We start from the raw sequence: 17,048 nt of genomic DNA on the forward strand, positions 1-17,048 counted from the left end.
ACACCATTATGTGCCAATAAATAACGGTTTTGAAAAAAATGAGTTATCGAAAATTTCAATAAAAATGGCATAGAGAGGCATTAAAATAAAAAAAGGTAGGCAGTAGGGTACAAAATAGGCAAAATGAAAATTCTACTAAAACATTAGCAACAACATAGAAAAATGTACATTAAGAAAAATTTTATCAATAAATCAGCAGGAAGAAAAGGCATTTTGCCACACTTCCGGACCCATATTATTACTTCTTCTGTACCAGAACAAGAACAACATGATGCTGGCCCCCGTGGCGAAGTGGTTAGCACATCGCGCTACGACGCCAGGGGTTCCGGGTTCGAATCCAGGCCTGGGCATGGATGTTTGTAAGTGTCCATTCATCACTCATCCCCATCTTCGCAAATTAGCCAAAACTGGCACCAAAAGCGAAGTAAAATAAAGCAAATCAATCAATCTGTGGCTAATTTTATTTCGGTTTTTTGTTTCCTAAGGCAAGTGCGAATAATTAAATGAGAACCTGAAAGACATTGTGCTGGCATGTATGGTGTTACTTACTGTATATGAACGCACACCACATGGCTTCCTATGCATTAAGCAGTTGGGTTTCATAAGGTAACGTAATAGGCCATTAGCGCACTCGATTTTTAGTAGCCCGCAAGTGGCTTTCACTGCGATTCAAACTTAGACCTGGTTCCCATGAGTGGGAAAAGAAAAGTGAAACGTTGCAAGTGTTAAGAGTCTGTGAAAGTAATGGAATTCCTACAGCTGCTACGGGGTTTGCGAAGGAGGAAACTTTTCGGGAGGTACTTCAGTTGTCAATGTGTCTTCCGCGTAGCACATCCTGAAAACCGTATTCTTGTAGGCTAACGAGACACTGGCGCCTGAATCTACAGCCATGATAATGCTGTATTTTCCCCTTGTCTATCTTTGCCAAGTGCTTCTGCACAGCCTTGGTGGAGATAGTCGCCAGATATGTGCTTTGGTTCATGCAATTGGCCCACCTCGACCTATCGTTTATTGAGGATATCCCAGCTTTGGTGAGGTTGTGCGCCATCTTGTTGGCCTGTGAAAGCAGCCATTTTTAATGTAATTGCCCCTGACGCTTGTGGTGTTCCCATAGGACAACTTCGTTCTTAGAGTTGACGAGCTGTATCTTTGCGGGTGGCCTTGGCTACTCCGCGCAGAGTGTGAGAGAGATACGTTTATGTAGTTGCCACCTACTGGCCCTTTGGGTGGTCGACAGCAAGGACAGAACGCAAGGATAATGACGCGCAGCCGGTAGCTCCTCCCCCATGCTACTGCGCAGCCGGTAGCTCCACCCCCATGCTACTGCGCAGCCGAGCTTGGGCAGGGTTCACCCGCAAAGATACAGCTTGTCAACTTTAGTGCACATAGCGAAATTCTTATAGCAGCTTATTACCTCGAACAGTTGGTATTGTGTTGAGTAATATCGTCTAAAGTGTTTCAAGTTGAGGGGGAAATATATTTTCCTACTTCTAGGGCTTTTCAAATTGTTCTGGTATTTTCAAATCTATGTTTAATGTATTATAATGCGTTTCGTGGTTGTTCCTTTCGCTGATATCCCGGTGTTCAATTTTGGTTTCGCTGTAATTCCTTCGCGTTTACTCCTTTCGCTCTCGTTCCTTTTGCATTTAATCGTGTGCTAATCCCTTTGGCGATTATTCCGCCACTCCATTGACATCTTTGGTACCTTTAACTCCCTTCCTCGAGGCCAAACAATCCCGCCCTAAGCTTTTGTTCTGATTTCTCATCAACTCCCATGCACAACTTTTACTATTTCATCCATTTGTATCGGGATCAACCGCACTTTCACTCACTAAGAGTGCTATCGCACCTGCCGATCGTATCAGGCGGGTTTCTCCGCGAACCATAACCTCCGCACAAGGCATGCGGAAGTTCCTTGCTGGATCCATTCCACAATGCGCCCGTCGTTCGAGATAAATTACTTCATTTAACCCTTGACTGTTATGCAGTATTGTAATTGAGCAAGAAATTTAGATAGAGAGGGGGGAGAGATTTCTTTTTTCTTCTTCTTTTTTTATATCATTTTGATACTGTCGTTACCAAACCAATAACAGCTGAGTGTAATAGTCGATGAATAATTATTAAAAGACCCATTCCAATTTTTGAAAGAAAAAAAAAGATATAAATAATATATTTTTCTGTTTCTTCTTTTTTATGTACACACACACACACACACACTCACTCTCTCTCTCTCTCTCTCTCTCTCTCTCTCTCTCTCTCTCTCTCTCTCTCTCTCTCTCTCTCTCTTTTTCACACCTTAAAGTTTGTGTGTGTGTATGCCCAGACTTCAAGGTAGAATTGGATAAAATATAAATGTTCTATTTTTGTACAGTATACAGGGTGATTCAAAGAATTGTAACACTATATGGAACATAGAAAATGTACTACTCACCGTCTACATTTTCTTCTTTAATTAATAATATTGAACAATTACATATGCTGGCAACCCAGAAAATAACACACTAAACACGAATAAGTTCGTGTCATTGCAGCAAAGTTTCTTCCTTTAAGCAAATGCTTTATTTCCGATATAGTGTTAACATTTTTGAATCACCCTGTATATAAATATTAATGTAATATTTACAGTACGGTGGACGCTCATAGTGGTTCGGATCCCACTTTAAACTGTAGGTCCAGTCCCGATTAGTTTTCCTGTGCATAAAGTGTACTTAAAACACCAACTCATACAAACAATATGTACAGTAGTTCAGTTATTGCTTTTCTTCCTCAGCATGGAATTCTCTTCCTGCAAAATCTTGATCAATAAGGATTATATAATGGTATAATAACATGTCAGAAATGTAAAGAACGCTGGTTTTTAAGCCCATTTCCCTCTCTTTTCAGGACTGAAGCTTCAGTTAAGTTTATCCAAAATATATCCGCCTTGAAAACCTAAAATTATATTTGAATTTTATTTGTCTTGAGTAGCAACCCACACCAGCAGGCCAACGAGACACTGGCGTCTGGAACTAAGCTTGTATAATTCTCTATGGGGGTTTTGTGTGGTCCTGTGTTTTCTTGACATTTCATGAATGCCCATTTACAGCCTCAGCTTTTAACCTGAGTAAGAAGATTTCTAATCCTCAGAAATACGTGTTGGTTTTAGCTATTGTAGGCTTCGTTTATATGACGACTAGGGAGCGGAAGTTGATGACCTAAAAAATATAGGTATATGACCTATAGAATGTCCTAAAAAATGAAAAAAATGACGTAAAAATGCAAAAAATGACCATTAAATTTGTTAGTTTCAGGTTAAAAATTGAAATGAAAAGGAAATTAAACGAAATGCAATCTTGCTTTTAAAAAAAAGTCACCAAATGATACCTTATGCACATTCAATTAAAATATGCAACGATGATTTCCAATGGAAACAACCGAATCATTTTAAAACAATTTAATGAAAAGGTCGTATACACTGGATAAATTGGTGTAAAATGCATTATTTTCCCAGTTTGCCCCAGACGGACACCTGCTGGTTTCCCCCGACACAACAAAGACTGTCACCAGTTCAGCATTTATTTTGCTCGTAAATTGCAGTCTTGCGAGATATAGGTCTATGTTCACCTTGGTGAAAGGACTCAAGAATATTACCAAAATGAAAGAAGTGACAAAAAATGACGAAAGAATACACCAAATATTGCGAATAATGACGGGAAAATGCCGAAAATCGGGGAAAATGACCTAAAACCTGAAAATTGGCAAAAAATGCAAAAAAAATGCACTTTAAAATTACATTTTTGGCTTCTAGACGAAGTGTAATATTGTGTATATTTAATGGGCATCGTGTCCGAGATGTCAGAAGAAAGATGACATTTCAACAACTTCCGCTGCCTAATGATGATGTCAACCGAAATTTCCACTTCAATCAATCAATGAGTAGCCACTCTGTTGTATTCTAACCGTAGCAAGCTCCCCCGATGGCGTAGTGGTTACGCCGTCACCTTGTAATCAAGAGGTCCAGCGTTCGATACTCGGTGGAGGAATATAGTGGTTCGATTAACCTGTATGTGCTTAAAGTGAACTTAAAAACAACTCTTAACCGTAGCAACTTTTATTGAGTGATTTTTGTGGGAAAAAATGTACGACAACCTCAATATAATAAAACTGAAATTAGAGGAACGTTAAAGGGGTCGCAAAAAAATAAAAAAAGAAGCTTTGATTTTTTCTTGCTTGGAAAACCAAGTCCGTGTGGAGTTAAGCGGAGAAAGTTGAGAGTTCGTCACGTCTACATATTTTTCTGGCGTTTACTTCACCATCGAGCATTGTGGTACCTGATGGAGCACGTATTAACTTCCAGGTGGCGCGGCAGCAATTACCCACATGCAGTTGGCTTGCAGCGCCTCTGAATGTCAATTACCCTGTATCAATAGCATAGGGGTAATGCCCTGCTGCTGGTTATTTTTGCGGTCGGGTTTGTATTTGCTACCGCTTGCGGGCTTCCGGCACGCGAAAGTCCCAATTTTTTTTCCTCCCCATGCAATGTGTGTAGTCACGTGTTTGGCAAACATACGCATGAAAACTTTCGTATGCTTTATGTTGAGGTCGAAACAAGTATAATTGCATGGCGAGGTGGAGCGATAAAATTGAATCGAATTTAAAACTTCTTGTATTTGCGTTTACGGAACTTAAAGAGTCGACGGCACGACATGGGGTGGTGGTTGTCATATCTACGCACCTGCTCACAACTGGATTTTCTAGAGATTTATGCTCGTGTCGGGGTATAAGGGAGATTTCATACTGGAGCGACATGCAACAAGAGACACGTGTGTCTTTCAAACCACTCATCAGAAGTAAGTGCACCCTTCTGAACACGCTACACGTGTCATTTGTCGCTTGGGTGTCGGTCTGATTTGTTTTCTTGTTTTTTGTTATTTAGCGTCGCTTTTCTGCCACTTTCGCGACGATGAGGATGAGTGATGAAATTGATGTCCAGGCCTGGATTAGACCCCGGGACTTCTGGCGTCCTAGCACGTTGTCCTGACCTGAGGCAGAAGAGACTTGACAATTTCTTTAAAGTCTAAGTTCAGTCTTGTTTAACTATTTTCCCCTAACATTATTCTTACTGCTGTACTGCGCAATGTGCAGGGTACCATATTCATAATAATACTGTGTATGCAATTTTTCACACACGGGAATGTTTTACCCCCTCTTTCCGTTTTTCCTGGGCTATTCCATATAGTCAGAGGATTTTGTATTTCGAGATAGCGTAATGTTACTTCTGCGTTTGGGATCGAACCAAGAACCTTTAGATTGTATTGGGTGGTGTAGTTATTCATCATTCATCTTTCAGATGGTTATCACTCGCTTAGCCTAAAGTATAATGTATGCGAAAGGTTACATCCAAAATTATGGCACAAGAATTCACACGTACAGTAATTGAGCTTCTGTACTCTCCATGACTGAACCGATATGGATATTGATAAGAAGAGGATAATACTTGCCTCACAAATAGATGAATGTTATTCCGTAGATTGTCCTCTCAATAATGGTAATTGACACACATCTGACCTTCCAGTCAGAGTTCACTCTCCTCATGCACCACTGTCCAATAATCGTCCCTCCAACTTCCTTGCTCTATCCCATCCACTCGCCAACTGTCCATTCTCTCTCCCTTCCAACTCTCATGCCACATACGCCTTCCAAGTCAATCACCCGACCTTTGCTTATTCAGCATTCCTTTCTCTGCTATGTTAAGACTTGACACTTCTTCCCCAATACCTTGGGTACGATACGATAGTGTCGGTCACATCAATCTCTGAATTATCTGAACTCGAATGTATCACACCAAAGTCTCGAACGAGACCTAGATTCTCTGATATTAAGTCTCGGTCTCGTCTCAATATTTACAAGGTCGTCTCCGTTTTATCAATATTTTAAAACTCTACGATGTAAACGACCGAATTCACCATGTAGTCGTGAGCAATCGCGTTTCTTTCTGGAGATTTTGAAATTAAATTGCATGCAGTGTGGTTGCAACAGTACACCAAATGTGAACTATCGCAGCGTGAAAGCTGTTTTAGATGTACGCCAAGAACGCTAGATAAAAACATATATACTTACTGCTCTGGTACAAGTAGTGGCTTCAATTGATCCCCGTATACAGGCTTGAAACGTGGTTGATAGAAATATCACACACGATGTTCACACATGTATCGACCACATCACTGTGGCCTGATTTTTGCTGACCTTTTCTGTACACTTCTTCTCTTACTTTGCCCCATCGGCCTTGCTGACGTATAGCTGAGGTAGCATTCTTTGATTTTGCCTAGCTTTGTGTTCACTGGAATGAGTTCTTAAGTTTAAAGAATATGTAATTTTTTTCTGTGCCAGAATCACCCTTGTCTAGATGGACTTCAGGCACCCTAATTTCAGGCTAGCGCGGCCTGGCGACAGGAATCAACGGTCGGTATTGCGACAGACGTTGATTATTAATATTTGCACTAAACCTTTCTGGTTATTAATTGAAAAAAAGTTTTTAATATGCATTACTGGAGCCGCGGTTGCCGAGGAGTACCGATTATTATCTCTCGTCTTCAGGTACAGGAAATTTATTTTTGCCGATTGTAGGAAGTAAGTGTAATTAAAAGCACTAGACAATGGATAATGTCCAATTAACATTGCGTGCTAAAGTAAGTTTATAGCAACAAAAAGACACGTTTTATATTATGAAATTCTTAATTGAGGACTATGCACCAAGTTACTAATTTGTATGCTGTCATTTATTATTTTTTAGCATAGGAGTACGCCTTTGGCATGTTCTCTACAAATACATGCTCATTTGTTTCTGATATCTTCAGCATGAGGTATTTTGTTTTGGTGTAAGTCTAGTTTATGCTCAGGAAGGCTAATCTGGATTGAACAGTTTACAATAGGACCCGAAGGGCTGAAACGTTGCCTCCGTGGCCAAGACCGTCGAGCTGTCGAACAAGAATCTCACCATCAAAGGTCCCAGATTCGAGTCCCAGCCTGGACATGGATGTTCTTCGCGCGTGTCCTTATCTTCGTCAGTTTGAACTCATCAGCGGCAAGTATGCGTGACATCAAAGGAAGCATGAGTGGCCTCCCCGATGGCGTAGTCGCCTTGAAATCAAGAGATCCTGGGTTCGATACCCGGCAGAGGCACATAGTAGTTCGGATCCCACTTTAAACTGTAGGTCCAGTCCTGATTAACCTTTCTGTGCATAAAGTTGACTTACAACAAAACTTCAAAGCATGTGTGTATCATCGAGTTTGTCCCGTCATCCATCTGTTCAGCAGCCGTGGAGGAGTGGTTATCACAGTGCTACAACGCCATAGGATTCCGGGTTCGAATTCCGGCCTGGCATGGGTGTTCTTTGTGAGTGTCGTTTCATGAATTTCATCACTCATCCTCATTTTCGCGATTAGCCAAAAGTGGCAGAAAAGCAACGTAGAATAAACCAATCAATCAATCGTCGTCGCGATTAACCCAATAATTAGAAAAGAAAGATGTGGAATAACGATAATAGAAATAGGAGGAAAGACTGGCCTTGAATTTTGTTTCTCTCTTGTCTCTTGCTGTCGTGCGCCCAGTTGAGGGAAATTTCCCCTAGGAAGCGACAAAGAACCCTTCAGGAAGTGAGTTGACACTTCAGTAAGTGAGTCTCGTTCCCTGACCTTCAACCTTAACCGTTAAGTCGCACGCTGTATGTGTGCAGGAAGCAATCAATGCAAGATACATATGCTCGTGAGGGAACCAAAGAAAGAAGAAGAAAAAACTGATCAACAAGCATACCTTTTGCTTTTATGTTCGATTCGGGGCGCATATTAATGGTGGATTAATGAATCGAGTAACTGTATGTAGAGTGCGTACGACGTCGCCATATTTGTCGCTGGCGCCAGCCCATGCTTGCGGGTGTCGCATAGAAACACTGTGATTGGCTGCCGCCGAAGCATCACTTACAGGAAACAATTATTGGAGCGTGTTGAAAAATGAACATGAAAATGATGTAATATGAATAGGGTGACAGAGATAAGATTTCCCTCGTGGGACCCTCATCTTGAGCCTGAATAGTGAAAGGGGCTTAGGGAGGCTTCAGACCAAGCTGGGAAGAAAACTCTCATAAAATTATGTACATGTAAAGTTCTTCGTGGAGATTTCACCGTGCCATCAAGGCACATATCAGGGGAATGTAGAGATAGGGGCCCAACAGATTCTCGTTCTCGACTGTGCTTTTGGAGGTGATGCGATCGGCATTGCGCTCCGGTCCCCTTTACGCCGGAGGGTTGCCCACATGTTGCCATTTTTTTTAGGCTGGGTGAACCCCAGAGACGCTTTATGCAGGGACAATGTCGAGATATTTGCCACCCTGTGAATTGAACCCTAGTTTCCCGCGTGGCAGTCAAGACTACTGACTAGATCGCCACGGCTCCTTATATATGTATATATACCGTAAATAAATAAATAAGCAACATAAAATATTGGTTTTCAGTAACGGCGCTCACAATGTTGGCCGCTCCAGGTCTACACATGGGCGCAACATTCCTCCACATATAAATAAATAACCTGTCCTACTCCTAAATACAGAATGTAGAAGGGGTAACTAGTGGAAAACTGTGAGGACAAGGTTAATTGCACAAAAAGAGTGTACGGATAGTGAGTGTGTGCAAAGAAACCGAAAATAAAACCATGTCACGATAAAGAAAGGGTGTAATTTATTTTCTTAGTTTGACTACACCGAATACTTCCATCTTTTAACATATCTATCGTTCATCATTTTTATATTTCTATATTTTAGTATTTTTGAGTCGCGCTGGTCTAGTGTGATCTAAGGTCGTAATCTTTCTAACCCTGCCCCCGCATAAACGGCTCTAGGATCTCACCCAGCCTCAAATCAATGGGTACCTGGGGGGGGGGGGGCTAAAGATGGCCGGAGCATGGTGCTAATCACATCATCTCCAAAATGTCATTAATTGTTTATCCCTTACCCAGGATTTGAACCTACGATTCGTTCCGCGTTCCGAAAACTACTCAACCATGTAGAGTGGCGTTCCCCTCTTTAAAAGAGTATCTGATGCATTGTGGTCGTTTACAACGCCACTGGGGTTGGGTGTGTTGGATATTTAGGTCTACAGTGATCTGGTCGAGGGAGAATTTTTTCTGTGGTGTATCTTGTTCGGAATGCTGAAATTTTTCGCAAAGCCTTCTCCTTTTAGCTGGCACATTCTTGAGTAAGTTCTGCGAAAGGAAATCAGATAAGAAGGACACGAGTTTTTTAGCTGGTAGTTAAAACACAGTGGGCTTTTGCAACGAGGCACCGAGCGATACTAACAAATCCAAGAAGCACCGTTGAATGTTAATTTCTCTATCTCTCATTCCTTTCATCCTGATAATATCATAGGATTCGGAGAATTTATATGGTTCTTGTGGCTGTTTCAGACAGAGAGAGAGAGAAAGAGAGAGAGAGCGCTAGAGAGTTGTACGATTTTCAATTAACTATGAGGAGAGTTCAGTTCTTGTTCACGAATCCGTCATGAACAGAAGGGACCCTACCCAGCGGTGCACGTAGTTCATTTAATTCGATCCAAGGGAAGAACATTTTTTTAGGGATCCACAAATGCCCTTAGCTTTCGTATAATGTTGAAGTCCTGATTCGAACGCTACTTTACTTCAAGAAACGTTCTGGAAGATCAGTTTCCTTCTGACAACCATGTGTCATGTGTTCACGTGCAACCATGTATATACTCCGCTCAAACCTTTCCCACCAATAGCGCCCGTTTTAGAAACTGAGAGTACTTGTGAACCCCACGTGGAGTAAATGCGATGTTGCCAATTCAGTTTCTTTTAGATTTCATAACGTGAGGTTGCGATTATCTTTGCTAGGTTCTGTTGCGCTTCTCAGAAAAACAGGTGCTGGCTTGAAACCAGATATGCGTCCGGTCGGCTTCTCCTCTCTAGATGTGTCAAAGATACCGAACTGGCGTTCGAATCAGGACTTTAACCATACTTGGAAGTTTATTTATCGAAATACTTTCGGAGTATAACCACCTTTTGCACGCAGTGTACCATGGACTGCATTATTGCAGGCTAACTAGGGTTTGGCTTGTGGACTGATAGCCTCGGCTTGTGCCGTCCATTATGTTTGCGGTTGTCCTTTCACCAATTTCATCTTATTATTTTTCATCCCTCATCTCCGCGATTAGCCAGAGTGACAGAAAAGCGAAGCAAAATAAATAAAAAAAACGTTCACATATTTCCAGTTATTAATTCAATAATGTATGAAGTATTAGGAAGTAGTCGAATTTACCAGAACCTTGAATCGGTTACATAATCTTGCAATGCACGATTCGACATTAGAATTTACAATATCGTGATCCATTGGTAGTGTGTGTTGAGTGGTGCAAAAAAATTAGTAATCTCTACAGGTTGTTTGCGTGGCCCTAGGCGTAGTATATTTATTAAAAATAAATATTTTTATATGACAGAAATAGAGAAAGACGTGTTAACCATCGCACTGGGTAATGCCGGGCAGTTCGTGAGCATTTGTCGAACGAAGTTTTTTTTGTCAGAACTAACCGAACAGGAGGCGTATCAGTTAGATAGCTGTTCTGTAATAGGATTTTTCGGAGTGACAATACTTACAATTTTTTAAAATTAATTCTGTTTAAGGAGGAGCATTTTTAAAAATCTTACGAGGTTTAAATAAGCCGTACATTGTTCCTTTATAAGCATTGTAAATAGTCATGTAAATATTGGCGTGATTGTGTTTAAGTCCACTTAAATACTAATTGTCTTAAAATGTAAGGCAGTCTGTACTGTTAGGGAGGTATGTGCTGTGTAGAGAATCTAATCTTGTTACACATAGACAGAGAGTGCGAGAGAGAGATTTGTGTATTATTATATGTGTTTTGATGGTATTGATGAATTTAACCAAAGTCTTTCTTCAACAGGTGCAACCAGTGCAGGAACTTTGTGAACTCACTCGGAGATCGGGGTTGGATGGAAGGGAAGTGGAACTGGACGATGCGAACATCAGAAGTGGGACGCTACGAAGAAGCGGGAGCAGGAGGTTCCATAAAACGACGGTGAGTACTCTGTTTATTTTCCTAAAGCGGAAGTAGAGGCAAACATGCTTTTGCTTATCCGTTCCCGGCGTGTAGGTGATCGTGTGGGCTTCGAGGAATCTGCGATATGTATGTTTGCTTGTGTACTTCAAGAAGCTCCAAAAGCATGTCTCGTGTTTCTCGTAGGCAGAAAGAGTCGTACTTGAGATATAACTGACACAATAATGTATGAAGTAACGAGAAGTAGTCAGTCAAATTCTGCCAGTATCGATGCAAGATTCGATATTAAATTGTCCATTACCCAGATCCATTCCTGGTGTGTTGAGTGGCTGAAAAATTTAGAAACCTCCACAAGTTCGTTTGGCAGCCTGTGGCATAATTATTTAAAAAAAGAACGTTGCATTTTATTGGCTGGAATTGTTATGTTTGCTATTCCGTTTACAATTATTTGCCATGGTTTGTTCAAATAGTGATGAATGAAAGCAGCCACTACAAGTAAAATATTATCTGCTACCAAAATGAGCTGTTGGAATGAATATTTTAGCTGTGAATATAATTGTTAGGTTGAAGCCTTTGGAAAGTTAGGTCACTAAGTTACAGAATACAACTGCCCCCCCCCCCCCCTTGTCTTCTCTCTTTACAGGTGACCATGTAAAATGAATGTTCATTTTAATTAAATAATCGTAAACCAATATGGAGAGATAAGAAAAATTCAAAGTATTGAAGTACAGTCAATTTCGGTTATAACGAACCCCTGATGGTCCACTATATCCGGAGTTTACTAAAACCGAAATACCTTCCCTGAATTCAGGTTTCAGTTCAAATCAAAATTTAACTGAAGGGTTAGTGGCAAAAACAGATAAGCCAACGCTCGTAAGACTCCAGAAAAATGAAATGTTTTAATAGCAAAACGTTACTGGGCATGTAAATGAAAGGATACAAAAACATATGCTTTTGACGAATGGGACATAATGCATATTCTGATTTTGTTGTTTGAATGTCGCTCTAGTCTTCAGCCCCCCTTGCCTATCCCTCGCTACGGACCTGTTAGGAAGGGTCTGCTTGTGCGATTGTCAGAGCATTATGGTGAAGATGCATTCGAGTGAAAATGTTGGACAACAATGCAAATGCATTCGTAAAAACTGGTTTGTGAGCTGGTGGCAGGTTCTGACGCAAATCCTTTGAAATAGGAAGCAAATCGTTTCGCGATGGCGAGGAATTAATCATGGCTTGCTCATGCGTTCTGCATGACAAAAATATCAATGTCCACTTGTGTGAGGAACAAGTGTTGCCTTCAGCTAAAACACTTAAGTCGAATTAATGTGAAATCCGTCCAGTTCTGTCTTAATCGCTTGTAATGTATGTTGCGCGTAAATCGATTTTTTATCTGTGGTTTCGTGTCACTACCTTTTGCCTCATATTTGCATCATATTACAGGGCGTCTAGAACCACAGCGCGCTATGACGCCAGGGATCCTGGGTTCGAATCCCGGCCTGGGAATGGGTATTCTTTGTGAGTGCCCCATCATAAGTTTCATCATCAGTCATTCTCATCTTCGCAATTAGCCAAAAGTGGCAAAAATGCCAAGTAAAATAAACTAAATTAATCAATCAAGAACCTAATATGAAAATTAATTTGCTATTTTCAGTCATCATAAATAAGCACGTAATATAGTAGGAGAATGAATATGCTTAATATAAATCTTGATTATATTTCTCATATTTTCCAGTTGATTGCACATGGATTGGAATTTTGCTGTATGTTTGTATATTTATCATGTTATAGACGATAGGTGTATAATTTCTGTACATTGTTGTTTTGTACTTCATACTACCTAGGTACAAAAATGTTTACAAAGTAGCTCTTCTAATACTAATATTAGCCTATTCTGCATTAGGAACAAAGTTATGAATTTCAGAGTTTACTTGCTGCCATAGGTCGTTTGTGCACAGGAACTAACTAGAATTTAATGTCAACACTGCATGTGTCACTCACTAGGATTAATACTTGAAATTAATATTATAAGCATTAAAATGAGTTTTTTTAACCCTTATCCAGGCGCGCCTCTTTCACCACCTTAAGTAGGCGCGTGGGGGTAAATTTGACCCCCAAATATAAACTATTGTTTATAATAAAGTAAGATTCATATATACACCAAAGATAATTTTTATGTGATTAAATTTACTATTTTCAACAACTTAGAGTAGATTTTAAATATAAAAAGTCTAGTAATTAATGCAAAAAAATGATATAGAGATATATTGTATAATATTTTCACCATTACGTAATCTTTCCTTGAAGTAGTGAAATAAAATGATAATTATAAGGAAAGTATAAAGAAATAAAGGAATGATTATTTTTGTTGAGTATACACTTCAAATAATTGTGTAAATTTAGCAATGTCCAATTTTTTTTGAAAAATATACATTTTTTTTGAGAACCTTTTCCATTGAAAAGATTGCAGTTCGAATACATATAAATTTTCACAATCTCTTTGTTCTACATGATTCAGCTAAATGTGAACAAGCGAACGAAAACAAGTAACTTGAGTGGGCGCGACCAATGAACGCGTTAGAGGGAATGGGATTTCGTGTAGAGAGAAAAGGGACTGCAGCTACCACCCGTTTGCAGGAGCGTGCACTGCTTCACTCGGTTTCTCCCCTTCTCTACCGTTATGCGCGACCTTGCTCCAGAGATTACCGGGATAGAGTATATAACGGGCATCATGAATACGTCGGGTAACGGTTCCTTCTCGTTCTTGCTACTTCTATTATAGACGAGGCTCTGAAAGGGCTCTGAAAGTAACATATTTTATTGTCGTGTTTCGAACTGTGCGGATATAAACACTCTTCTCTTAGCATTTTCTTAAGCAGCTTCCATTAGAAGTGTGACGGATCTTTGTGGGGAAACTGACAGTAAGAAGAATAGATGAAATATGTATGAAACCAACTGGCCGTAATCTTGCATTGATACAGGAATAAGATTGTGGCCTTGGGTGTGAATGAAGATCTGTGAAAGCTCTTGACAAGGCCATTGATGGTAAAAGGGCGTTGATATAGCAGCACAATAAGCTTAACCAACGATTTGTCTTCCTGTTGGCTTGAAAGAAGTTAACAGTCAGAGGGCAATATGAATAGACTTAACCTATGGCTTCATTCATTCTTCACTATACAGAGCATTGCATATTGATTCGCAGAAAAATAATAATGAAGAAGTTTTGTAAGAAACAATCACATTTCAGCATATGTTACTAACTTTTCAGCCTCTCAGATGGGAGTGGTAATATCGTTGCCTTGTAATCAAGAGGTGCTGGGTTCGATACCCGGTGATGGCACGCAGTGGTTCGGATCCCGCTTTAAACTGTAGGTCTAGTCCCAGTTAGCCATCTGTGCATAAAGCGGACTTAAAAACAATTTTCAATGAATTAATTGTTTTTGAAATTAACACTAGAATAATTGTTTATATTGTAGATTGATATAGGTAGCTATATTAGAACATTTCTCATTACTTTCTTTATTACGTTTCCTCGCTGCTCTGCACAGGAAGGTCTGAATGGCCGAGATCGGAGAGAATTTTCTGCATCAAGAAGAAAAGATCTCAGAATTGTCCCTTTTACATAAAACGAAGCTCTTTGCTACTTGTGCCTTATGGGTTGGTTGAATTGGTGTTTAAGTTCACTTTATGCACAGTAAGGCTAATTGGGACTGGACCTACAGTTTAAAGTGGGATCCGAACCACTATATGCCTCCAGCGGGTATCGAACCCGGGACCCCTTGATTACAAGACGACGACGCTACCACTGCGGCATCGAGGAGGCCCTATGTGTGTCTTATGGGGTTTTGACTTCTGGTGAAGGTTGGTCGCTTGTGACAGATGAGGCAGGCGGAAAAGGCACCCTTTTTAGCGGCATATAATGTAGACTTGCAACAGTAGTAGTTCAGAAATGCAAGGTTGAGCCGATACGCCGGTGTAAATAGTTGAGTGAAGGAATCTTTCTAAACGCATGTAGTGCGCAGATCCGACTGTAGTCTTTTTGTTTCTCTTTTGAAGTTCACAAATCGACGTAAAGAAATATGCATGATGGTGTTTGGGGTGAGTGTGGTGTGAATTGAAACAGATATAATAACTCGGTGTGTAAATTTTGTTTAGAAAAGTTTGTTTTACGTTTTCTTAATGCTCAGCTAGGTTGATTGGGACTGGACCCACAGTTTAAATTGGGATCCGCGAACTGCCGTGCAAGGTGCCTCCAGCTGGGATCGAACCCAAGACTCCTCTTGATACGTTGACACTACACCATGTGGAGGGGGGGGGGCGCCAGTATGTAAATATGTGGCAGGGGTTACATTTGTGGATGCGGATGGGTGTTTGAGATTCCCTTTGCCAAATGCCAACCCTTCTTCCACGTAGAACACCCTGGACTGCATTTTGGTGATTAGCGACGCGCTGGCGTCTGGAATGAGTGTCAGTATAATCCTCTTATGGGGCTCGTGTTGCATCGTACACATATGATTGTGAATATCCTTTCATCCATCTCATTTTACTAGCATCGGCATTAGCCAAAAGTGGCAGAGAAGCGATGTAAAACAAACTACACCAATCAATCAACTTTCTTAATAGTACTCCTTCATTTCTAGTTGAACTTATAAGATATTGGTGGTTTGTATTATTATAGTTTGAAATTGGACTTGCATAATGAGAATAACAAGAAATTACAATAATTCATTAGTTATATTCGCATTTCGCAAAGGAGAAACACACTTATATGTAACGTACTGTTGCCAAAGACACTCAATAAAAATGCATTCTTGAAATTCCGAAGCGTCTGCTCGAATATGTTAAACTATTCTCGGCGGTCACGAACACTAGCCTTTCTGCATGGAATGACATGGGAGAAAAGGATATTTCGATTATCTCGACTCTGAACTTCAATTCGGGCGAATCGAGTGCCATAAAGATCGATGAACGGGAGTGACCTTTCGTGTGGCCGAAGCATTCAAGGTGAAGGCCTGTACGTCATGTCGTCGCCCCTTTTTCTTCTGGACCACGAAATCACCCACAGGAGCACTCGTCGTTGACCACAAGGTCCTTCGGCTCGAGGACCTCCCACTGACATCAAAAGCCGTGATCGATCGGTCATTATTGCGCATTACGAAACGAAAGGTCCCCGAGTTCGAATCCTGGTAATGAATGCTGTCTCCTTTCTACAATCTGGCGGTGTGGAACTTAGGCCGTGTCCCAAAGGTGCAAGACCGTACTTGAAGCGAGCATCCTCCGAGTATGGTCTTGGAGTACGGTCTTGAAGTCGTGGACTGGAAGTGAAAGTCTTTCGAATTGCACTTCGACTGCAGCGCCAAATACGATCAGTAGATAAAACTGAGTACTCGTTGCTTTCCCTACGTTTTAAACACTTGTCTTTCACCATAGAAATCACGTTGCATTTTCAAATGTTCGTACACATACATTTCCACACATTAGAAGCACTTTAACCAACAACTTGCTGACCCATAACGTATATTTAACCTGTGTTGCTGGCTTTCTACCTCCGCTATTTTAAACAAACGAACAACGAGTGTGGAAATCACGTGACCGAGTCAGCTTCCATCTGCACTGCGAGCTATGCTCTTGCGTACTCCTGTTCTTGGCGCTTTCGAACTGTACTAGGTGACGTCACTTCCGCCAAAACCATGCTTCGAGTACGTACTTCGTACCTTTCGGACAGAGCCTTACTATGATGCTTGTGATGTTTATATCATTGAAAAACACCATATGCGCGCACACAGACACAGTCGTGTCCATCCACCCATCCATAGATGATTATGCACCTATGACCAGTAAAACTAAAGATTAGACAGGGTAGAATCAATGACGGAGTAAAATTAATTTTTTTGAGACCTAGAATAAGAGCAGTTCAGGATTGTCTAAAAAAAAATTGCATGAACTAGAACGAACGATTCCTAATGCGTTCAACCTAAGGTTTTCCGTGGTTC

General features: G+C 40.7%; 1 protein-coding gene across 2 annotated transcripts in view; it reads left to right on the forward strand.

Annotated features, from left to right (window-relative positions):
- Positions 1–17,048, forward strand: part of Mhcl (Myosin heavy chain-like) — a 303,279-nt gene that overhangs the window by 21,189 nt on the left and 265,042 nt on the right. For both annotated transcript variants that reach the window (XM_083128453.1, XM_083128454.1), the window contains one exon: positions 10,948–11,082. In XM_083128453.1, the coding sequence (XP_082984579.1) occupies positions 10,948–11,082 (135 nt within the window). The remainder of the gene's footprint in view (positions 1–10,947; positions 11,083–17,048) is intronic.

This window comes from Lepisma saccharinum, chromosome 9 (assembly GCF_977018435.1).
Source record: "Lepisma saccharinum chromosome 9, izLepSacc3.1, whole genome shotgun sequence".
In the NCBI taxonomy this organism is placed as follows: Eukaryota; Metazoa; Arthropoda; class Insecta; order Zygentoma; family Lepismatidae; genus Lepisma; species Lepisma saccharinum.